The sequence below is a fragment of the Enhydra lutris genome, unplaced genomic scaffold (genome assembly GCF_002288905.1).
Source record: "Enhydra lutris kenyoni isolate GAN:26980312 unplaced genomic scaffold, ASM228890v2 scaffoldscaffold13, whole genome shotgun sequence".
NCBI lineage: Eukaryota > Metazoa > Chordata > Mammalia > Carnivora > Mustelidae > Enhydra > Enhydra lutris.
The window spans coordinates 34,602,367-34,612,777 of record NW_019154097.1 but is presented as its reverse complement, the minus strand read 5'-3'; the positions used below and the strand labels follow the sequence as shown (position 1 = coordinate 34,612,777).

Sequence of the window (10,411 nt, the reverse complement as noted above, 5' to 3'; positions counted from 1 at the left end):
GAAAGAAAGAAAGAAAGAAAGAAAGAAAGAAAGAAAGAAAGAAAGAAAGAAAGGAAGGAAGGAAGGAAGGAAGGGACCCCCTTCCTCCCCGAGGGCCCTGTCAGAGCTTAGAAGGCAAATCTTTCTCAGCCTGAGGTCCAAGTGACCTCTGAGGAGCTTAGACCTAGGCCAGTGTGGCCCAGTCCGGTGGCACAAGCCACCCATGGCCCCTGGGGCCAGCGATGTGGCCGGTGCCACCCGAGATGGGCTGCCACGGATCTCAAAGACTTGGGACGGGAATGGAACACAGCTCACGAAGGATGTTTTCATCTCCGTGACAGGTTGAATGAGACTATTCAGGTACACAGGGTTCCGTAAAATATAGTATTAAAATGAGATCACCTGTTGCTTTTTATCTTTTTTTAATTTTCTTTTTGGTTTGTTTGTTTTAACGGGGCCGCTAGAAAAATCTAAATCACCCATGGGCCTCACATCGGTTACACACTATGGCTCTGAATGCCTGGAGCCTGGCCCAGGGCTTGCACTGAGTGGGCGCCTGGTGCATACCGAAGGAAGGAAGGAAGGAAGGAAGGAAGGAAGGAAGGAAGGAAGGAAGGAAGGAGTGGATGGACAGACAGAGGGACACAGGCCCAGGGCCAAGGTCAGGCTGGATGGGCAGGGGCGGTTGATTCCCCCGGATCCTGGTGATTCCCACCCCAGGAAAGGGCTCCAGGATGCTGGGGGTCAGATAGACAGAGCTAGGGCCTTAGCTGGGTGACCCCGACCGGGGTTGAGTGGGCTATGAGCACCCCAGAAACAGGGCAGCAATGCACCCAAAAAGCTAAATCCGGGAACACCAAGGACACTGGCCAGAAGGTGCCACATCTTTCTGTCCCACGCTCTCATCTCCCCAGGCCCCTAGGTGGTACCTCGGGGAGGGGCTGATGGTCAGAGAGAGTGCTGGACCCCTGCGTCTGGCATGAGCCCACGGTCTCTCCACATCAAGACGGGCGCCACCCACCCGGAGGATCAGGTGCCCTCTGTCCCTGTCTGTGGAAACTCCCGAACTCCATACCCGGCCCTCCCCCCCATGCAGGGACCTTAGCTCCCAGCACCCACCCCGAGGGGAGGGCAGCATCTTACCTTAATCTGAGGGGCCAGTGAGTAGCAGGTGAGCTCAAACCGGACCTGGTCATTTCCCTGGAACACGGAGCAGGGGGTGGTCAGGAGCCATAGCACAGGGGCGGGGGCGGGGGTCTGGGGGTCCGGGAGGCAAGAGCTGCCCCTCACGACTGCTGACCACTGACCGGGGGGGCTGCTCAGGGCAGGCCCACTGCATGGCTCTCCTCTCACCCCCGACGTCGAAACCTTCCACGGTGCGTACTACTTTTTGAAAAATGACGGTTGGTCTTAGAGGGGAAAGCCCAGCTCCTGCCCTCCAGGCAGAGTCAGGACGGGAACACAGGGCTCCCCGGGCGTGCAGGTGTGCGGGACAGGATGCTTGTGGGTCCGGCTCATGCGCCCGGTGGTGACTGCCGCGACTTCTGTGCACGTCGTGCTGTGTGACGTGTGTGTGTACGGGGGGGGCATGTGTATGCGGGGGCGTGTGGGCAGGACGGGGACGCAGGGGTTTGGGGATACGGCAGGGCACCGACACGTACCATTGTGTATGTACACACTTCAGGGGGCGTGCGTGTGCCTGAGGCTGGGGGTCTGGCCCCGCTGAGATCCCGGTCCTTCCCCAGGCAACCCCCAGCTGCCCACACCTCGGCCTCTTCCTCAAGTTTTCCTCCCCGCCTGGCCTCATCCACCCCAATCCAGAGACGGAGTCTGGGGCTCGGGCTCCGTGGTGCTTGCACTCCTCATATCCATAAAACTGGGAAGCCTGTTGCCTCAGCGAGCCTCAGTTTCCCCATCTACAATCGCTGCCACTTGGCGGGGAATGGGTGGAACCAGGGGACCCCTGAGGGCCCTTTATCCTCGGCTCTGCTCTGGGAAGCTGAGGTCCCAGCAGAAGGGACTAGTTCAAGGGCCCCCAGCCCCCACCCCCGAGGGCTGCCCGGCCTCTCTGCGCCCACGTCCTCTGCTGTAGAAGGAAGCCTCGTGTGACCCCCTCCTTGGCGCGCAGACGCAAGGGCTGCCAGTGTCCTGCCTGCTTCCCATCAGCTCGCCACCCGGAGGGGGACTTAAGCTGTGGAAATAACAGAGGGACCTTTCGCCTACTGTGAAAACTGCACGGGCCCAGCGAGGCGGCGGCGGGAATGACATGTTATTTTCCAGAGTCTTGTCAGGCGGCATGGAAACGCAGATCTCAGCCCCTCTCGGCGGAGGAGCCAGGAGCCCAGGGACTGAGGCTGTCCCCCAACCCCACCATCCTGTGCCTCTCGGGGGTGGGGGGGGTGGAGCTGCGCCAAACCTGCCACCCCACTTGCCCACTGACCCAGCCCTGGCGTGAGCACCCACGAGGCGCTCGCTGTCACTGGGGATAGAGCCACGTGGGGCCAGTGGGGTATTCACCCCGGCTTGCCGATGACGAGAGCGAGGCTCAGAGGAGTGATGTCACCTGCCTGGGGTCACACAGCCAACAGACATTTCTGTCCTAAGACCTCACCTCCAGGTGACCGGTCTGAGCTCCAGACTTAAACTCACTGAGTCCTTACAGCGGACAGCAGTCCCCCGGAAGTAGGTTCTATTATTATCCCCACCTTACAGGTGGGGAAACTGAGGCACAGCCAGGGACATGTGCCTGCCCAGTTCCTCTAGCAATGGCAGCTATAACAAAAGGCAGATCCATGTCAGACTTGGAAAGCACAGGGTGCTCATCTCCTGGTGATTTCTCCCCCCACGGCTTCATGTTCCCCTAGTACAATGGCAGCTTGTGCTTCCCTGGACAGGCCTGCTGGGCGGCTGTCTGCCCATTCAGACCCACATGGGGACACCCATCTGTTCCAGAGTCAGAGACCCTCCCAGATGCCAAACAGCCTCCCTTGGTTCAAACTCTGTCCCAGATGAAGAGCCAAGGTGGGTCCAGTCCCCCCCGCCCACCGAGCCCCAGGACCCCGTGCGCCAGGGCAGCTCCTGGCTGCTCCCCCGGGGCAGGAGAGCGGGGTAGGGCACCCTCCACACCATGTGTGTCCACGTGCTGATACACATGCAGGCATATGTAAGTGTGGGTGCAGCACCCACAGGGACTGGAGGGGTTGGGGGTGGGGGTGGGGGGGTCCGCCCATCTGTTCCTGGGCTAACCATACAGATGGCGCTTTTTACAAAACTGCTCCCCGTACCCCTGCCTGAGTCTGGCTCATATTTCCAGGCCCTTCTTCCCAAACTGGGGGGAGGAGGCCCCGGAAGGGCTACCCCAGCTTCTGTGCGGCTCTCCACGAGGGAGGGAACAGGGTGGGGTGTGGAGGGTGAACCCCAGCTTGAGCTCTGTAGCAGGTGCTGTCTGGCTGGGCCCTGGGAGGGACGCTGCCTCCCACCTCCAGGCCTTTGCAAGGGCTGTTCCTGTGGCCTGGGGTGCCCTTCCCCCTTGGTGTCACTGGCTAACTCTTGTTCCCCTGGTGTTCAGCCCCCTGCTGGGTTAGGGCTCCTAAGTTCCTGGGTGCCTCCCGGAGCCCATGCATGGAGGAGGGCCAGTGCTGGATAAATCCTCGGGGAGTGAATGAACACACACGTGAATGTGACTTCTAGGAGGCTGGACGGGGGCTCCCGAGGCCCCGGTTTCCTCCATCAGCGACTCAGGAGCTTGGAGAGGTTAGGGGCTGAGTTTCCACAAGGCCGCAGCCTCAGAACTGGCCACGCCAGAATCTTCTCCACCTGTGGGGGGAGCCCCTGCCGTCTGCTAATGCTCCAGCTTTCTCTGCACTGTGACCCCCTTGCCAAAAACCGCCAAGGGTCCTCTGGTATCTCTCTGGGCTTGCCAGCCTCACGCCCTGGCCTCGGCTCCTCCACTGGGGCCACAAGCCACCCACACTTGCTCCAGAAACCCACCTCCCGGAATGTAAAGTCACAGACGCTGGCCCCCAGCCATCAGGCCATAAGCCACGGCAGGCCACCGGCTCCTCTCCCCGCTACCTTCCTGCCGCAAACTTGGCATTTCTCTGGACCCCACCCCGGGCTTGCCTGGTTCTCCCTATTCACACCCCTCAGTTCTAGGAAATTGTCTCCAGAGACTTTGCGGGGGTGGCTTTCCCCGTTTCTGTAAATAGGGGAAACTATGGCACAGCAGTATGTCTTGCCCAATAATCCCAGGGGAGATAGAGATCCCGGGTAGCACTCCCCTCCCATGGCCTTCCAACCTCTAGTCTTGGAGGCCAAAGAACGTCTGGAGGGGGTGTTCTTTTCGGAACCCGAGTCCTGCGGACCCACGTAGGACCCTAGGATCCTGGGGGGTGGTGGCCTTTCCAGCTGCTGTTCTCCAGAGTCAGCAACCCAAGGCCTCAAAGCCAAGCCTCTGGTGCCCTCCTGTGGTCAAGCTGAGAAGCGCACACAGCAGCAGGTGACTACTGGCAGCTTGGGGGAGGCTAGGGTAGGGGTGTGTGTCTCCCAAGACCCTTGAATCTCCCAAACCAGGGCCAGACCCGCCACATGCACACATTCACTCCACCAGCCCTGAATGCCATCCATTCTCACACCTGGGGCTAGCACTGGAGGGACTCTTTCCAGGCCCAAGCCCTTCCAGAATCCTGATCTGGCCTCCGCTTAAACATCTCCAGGAACAGGGAGCTCACTGCTCAACCCGTTTCAATATGGGCAAAGGAGATGGCTGGGAAGCTTCTTTATTCCGCACTCACTTCTGTTTTCACTGACCTTCCTCTGCCCGCAGGAGCCCCCAGTACAGATCTGACCCTCAGACAAGTGGGGCAGTCCCCTCCAGTCCGGAATGAACCGAGCAGTCCCTGCACGCCCGGCCCTGGGCCGAGCACTTTTGCAATTATCCTGCTCATTGCTCCCAAACTGCTCCAAGAGCTAGTTCCACTTTCCTCCCATTTTAAAGGAAATGAAGACTCGTGGGGAGTGAAGTCACACAGCCCAAAAGCAGGGGACCCACGATCTGAACACAACTGCATGGGCCCTAAGCCCTGAGTCCTGGACCACTGGGTTCCCCTCCACCCTGCCCTACAGCTCTCCAGTGGAAGGCGACATGCACATCCCTGTCCAAAGAGCCCAGCTTTGGCCTCCTGCTCCAAAGGTGCTCACGACTAGGCTGTCGGTGGGCGCTAGGGCCACGGGTCTGGGTGAGAAACCTGCCAGTTCCCTTCTTCCTTAGAAGCCCACCATTTGAGTCCAGAACAATCCCAAACACACCACTGGGGGAGTCACCGGGGGCCCCCCATCTGGCCTGGGGCCCCCCTGTGCTCCAAATTGTAGGCCCTCAACATGAAGCCAGCCCTGATGGAGCCGGCTCTGGTTCCATGCTCCCAGGGAGGCCGTAGTTCAAGGCTCCTGGCTCCAAGCCTTTGCACAGACGGATCCCTCTGCCGGGCACACCCTTCTTATCCTGCAGGGCCAATGTCTATAATCAGCCCTCCCTCCCCTGCCCGCTGCTCCTGCAGCCGCCTTAGCACGCATCCCCTCTCCTCTCCCTGAGGGCAGGAGGAGCCCAAGAGTTCCACACCATTGCCAGACCCAGCTCATGTCCAGCCCTTTCTAGAGGCCCAGCAGAATCTTGCTGACCTACGGCCCAACGAATGAATGAACACATGAGCTCTCAGAGACATGAACTGGTGTCACCCTGGTTTGCGAGGCTACCCTCCAGTCACATGTCCTTGGACCTAATTGAGGCTGCAAGTGTCTTTAAATCCCAGTGAGCCAGAGCCTGGGTCAGGTTAGCACGAAGGTGCCGGTAATGTAGTGAGCTCTCTGTCACTGGGAGGTGTGCAGTCTACTGATGGTGGGGTTGTTAGGGAGCCAAGTCCTGGACTGGGCTATTGGCTTGGTGTCCAGTGATGTTGAGAGCCCAAGACTACAATCTTCAGAGTAACATTGCCCAAGAGTTGCCAACATTGGACTCTTGTTTCTGGAGCACGGCCCCCCTGTGGGATAGGGCGCTAAGGGCTCTCCTGCCTGGGGTCCCACAGGGCTCTGTCTCAGTCTGCACTGTCCATGTGGGGCCTGGAAGTCGGGGGTGCACCACAGGTGAGTTGTGTCCCCCCTCAGAAGAGAAGTTGAAGCCTCAGCTACCAATACCCGAGGATGTGGCCTTATTTGGAAATAGGGTCTTTATAGAGGTGATGGAGTTAGGTTGAGGTCACTAGGGTGGGTGCTAATCCCCATATGACTGGGGTTCTTATAAAAAGGGAGGAATTTGGACACAGAACCACACATGCCTGCAGGGCGGAGGAGGGACAATGCACGGGGAGAAGACAGTCATGTGCCTGGAGAACATCAGTGTTATGTCTACAAGGGCGCAGCCATCACTATAAAAATCCAGAGAGGCCCGGAATGACGCCTTCCTAGCCTCCTCAGCGGGAGTGCGGCCCTGCCCACACCCAGGCCCCAGAACCCAGAGAGACTATCCATTTCATGGCTGGAGCTGCCCAGGGTGCGGTGCTGGGCCGGAGCCCTCAGTGCAAATTAAGACCAGGATGCCCCCTGCCCCTCCCCAACCCACCCCTGTTTTGCAAATGAAGAATCCGAGGCTGGGGGAGGGGAAGGGCCTCCCCAAGGGCCACACAGCTGGGACCACCCCCTCTTTGCTAATGCGGATTTCCGACCTTTTCCACTACCATTGTGTGGCAACCTGTGCTGTGTGACCTGGGCGTGTGGGGGATGTCCCTGAGCCTCTATGTGGAGTCTGCACACTGCTCCCACTGTTGGCAGAGCCCGCCCACGGAACCCACAGCTCACAGCCGCTCCCACTACTAATACCTGCCCCTACGGATCCTGGTCCTCCTGCTCAGACCCTGCCGGCCGTCTGTCACCACATGCCTGCCTCTCGGACGTGTGGGGGGTGGTGGGGGGGTGGGCAAAGCGTGCGACTGCTCAAGGACCGTTGACCACCCTGGCTGCCTGAGTCCCATTGGCAGGTTCACCCTGCCCGTCCTCCCCCGCGTCCGCTGCCTCACCTTTCCTGTGGCGCCGTGAGACACATACTTGGCTCCCTCCCGCTGGGCGATCTCCACTTGTTTGCGGGCGATGCAGGGCCTGGCGAGCGAGGTGCCCAGGAGGTAGCGGTCCTCATACAGTGCACTGGACTGGATGGCGGGCCAGATGAACTCCTCCACAAACTCCTTGCTGACGTCCTCAATGAACACCTGCGGGGAGAGCAGCCCATGGGAGGGAGGCTTGGCAAGGATGGAGCCCAGGCAGAAGACAGAGCCCCAGGGGCCTCCCTAATGCCTGGCAAGAGGTACCTCCATTATTCCTTCTGTATCTGTAGTAGACATCATCAATCAATCCTAGCATATAGTGCTATTACTCCCTTCATGCACTCATTGCAGACATCACTAATCAATCCTGATTTCCATCTAGCTGAAACTGGATACGGTTCTTTTTTTTATTTGACAGGCAGAGAGAGACAGACAATGAGAGAGGGATATAAGCAGGGGGAGTGGGAGAGGGAGAAGCAGGCTTCCCATTGAACAGGGAGCCCAATGCTGGGCTCCATCCCACAACCCTGGGATCATGACCTGAGCCGAAGGCAGGCACTTAACAACTGAGCCACCCAGGTGCCCCTGGATATGATTCTTAAGTCCCTCCCAGCACAGCATTCTGGGCCCCAGGTGGAACCTGTCGTCACCTAAGACCTAGAGCAGTCCAGAGTAGAGAGTTATCCACAAAAGCTCTAAGCCAGGGATGATTCTATCCCCCAGGGGAAGTGTCCCCCAGAAAACATCTGGAGATATTTTTGGTTGTCACAGCAGATGGGCTGGGGGAAAGGGCTTCTGGTGTCTCATGGGTGAAGGCCAGGACACTACTAAACATCTCATGTTGCTCAGGCCGGCTGGCCACACACACCAACAGAGCCAAGACCGAGAAACCCTAATCTAGAGGAATGGCTCTCAAAATGTAGACCTTGGACGTCTCAAGACCCTTTCAGGGAGACGGAGCAAAAAGACTTTTTAGGGGTGCCTGGGTGGCTCAGTAGGTTAAAGCCTCTGCCTTCGGCTCAGGTCATGATCCCAGGGTCCTGGGATCCAGCCCCACATCGGGCTCTCTGCTCAGTGGGGAGCCTGCTTCCTCCTCTCTCTCTGCCTGCCTCTCCGCCTACTTGTGATCTCTGTCTGTCAAATAAATAAATAAAATCTTATAAAAAAAAAAGACTTTTTAGGTGATCCTAAGGTGTTATTTGCCTTTTTCACCATGTTGACAGTTACCCTGAATTTGCAAAAGCAACGATGGCCACTCAAAACACAAATCAGGGCAGAGACACGGTTGCTGCGTTCCCAAGGCCTCCCCTCCACAGTGAAGATTTCACTTGAGATCTGTCTTGAAGCCGTAAAAAATGATGACTTTTGTCGAATCCCGAGCACAGAAGGTGAAATACACACAAAACACTTCTGCTGCATTCCAAAGCAAGTTACAAGCTCAACTAGCCACTTTTTTTTTTTTTTCCATAGAAAATTGTTTTTACTGGAGAGAATGATAGACAAGTTATGGTCTTTCAGACTTGAGCGTCTGGCCAACAGTTTCACAAAAATGAAGAAAACTGAGTATTTGTTGCCAATGATAAATTAAAATTAGTTAAAATTAGAATTATGGGCAACTTGCATCTGATAGCTTCCTATTTCTGAGTAGTGGAGAGACTGACAAATGTGATATTTTGATATTTTATTATGAAACGTACCGACATTTGGGAGAGCTGCCTAACTCAACGAGATAATAGTTTTCTAAAGGACCAACGCATGATGTCGCACCAACTCGCATGGTGAAAAAAATCCATCCGCAGGCCAAGATGGACCAGTGGATTTTAATGCATGAAAAACTCATTGTGGAGTTTCAGTTTCCGTGTTGCACTGATCTTTAAGAAACTACCTCTTGTTGACTTTTGATGCGGTATCCAAGGATATCCCCAACTCTCTGAAAAGGATTTTAAAATATTCATCTCTTGGGGTGCCTAAGTGGCTCAGTCGGTTGAGTGTCTGACTTTCGGTTTCGACTCAGGTCATGAGATCAGGGTCCTGGGATTGAGCCCCACATTGGGCTCTGTGCTCAGCGAGGAGTCTACTTGGGATTCTCTCTCTCCCTCTCCCTCTTCCCCTCCCCACTACTCACACACCCATGCTCCCTCTCTCGAAAAATCTTTTAAAAAATAAAGCACTCCTCTCTCTTCCAGTGTTACATTCATGAGGCCATATTTTTTCCTGACGCAAACCAAAACAACACATCACAAAATGAATGGCGACAGGGCTACGGGAATCCACCTGTCTTCTGTGAAACCAGACATTAAAGGGTTTATGAAAATGTAACACAATGCTACTTTTATCAAAAACTCTTGTTTTGGAAATAGTTACTTTTCTGAGGTAAAAATGTCACTTACATTAACCTATAAGGTGTTTAATATTATTCTTTTTAAAATGGGTTAATATTGGGGTGCCTGGGTGGCTCAGTGGGTTAAAGCCTCTGCCTTCAGCTCAGGTCATGGTCTCAGGGTCCTGGGATCGAGCCCTGCATCGGGCTCTCTGCTCAGGGGGGAACCTGCTTCCCCCCGCCCTCTGCCTGCCTCTCTGCCTACTTGTGATCACTCTCTCTCTGTCAAATAAGCAAACAAAATCTTAAAAAAAAAAAAAAAAAAAGAAAGTATATAGGAGCCCCTGAGGGCACAAGGTTAAGGATTACTGATCTAGGGTAATGTACGAAGGCCAAATCATTACATGAAAGCCCAGCTCATGCGAAAGCCCAGCTTATTTTCAACACTCACACGTCCTTCCTGCACTTTCTGGGCTCTTGCTCAGACAACTCTTCTCTCTGAGACTCAGGGGACTCTCGACCAAGGAGGGATATCCAGTGTTAGGCGCATGGCCAGTGATGGGATGCGGGACTCATTCATTCATTCTAAGGTACTAATTGAGCTCCTACTATGTGTCAGTCTTCTTTTCAGGTTCCAAGAACCCCACAGAAGTGCCCTACAGAGGGAACCAGTTCTGGCCAAGCAGGTGGGCTGATGGCCTTTCACACCACCCCTGTTAAGTTCCCTGCGAGGGTGCCAGGGACATCCCCATGGGAGCAGCTCAGACTTTATACTGTGAGCCTATATGGTGAACCACATTGGCTCTGTTCACCATCTGGGCTCTGCACCCAGCAGAGGGCCTGTCCGCCCCATGATTAGATGCTCAGTCAATGCACTGAACTCAACTAGAAATTTCTGATTCTGCAGAATGGATGGAAGGATGGACAGAGATAAAAGAGGAATGGGCAGGTAGGCAGACGAAGGACGGATGAAAGAATGGGTGATAGATGAACGGATGGACAGCCGATGGTTGGATGGATG

At 55.8% G+C, this 10,411-nt stretch overlaps 1 protein-coding gene across 1 annotated transcript in view; it reads right to left on the bottom strand.

Annotated features, from left to right (window-relative positions):
• LOC111145976 (argininosuccinate synthase 1) overlaps nucleotides 1-10,411 on the bottom strand; it is a 53,808-nt gene that overhangs the window by 33,861 nt on the left and 9,536 nt on the right. Inside the window, exons 5-6 of the mRNA XM_022501322.1 lie at nucleotides 7,047-7,235; nucleotides 1,123-1,179 (exon numbers count right to left, since the gene is read on the bottom strand). Of these exons, the coding sequence (XP_022357030.1) occupies nucleotides 1,123-1,179; nucleotides 7,047-7,235 (246 nt within the window). The remainder of the gene's footprint in view (nucleotides 1-1,122; nucleotides 1,180-7,046; nucleotides 7,236-10,411) is intronic.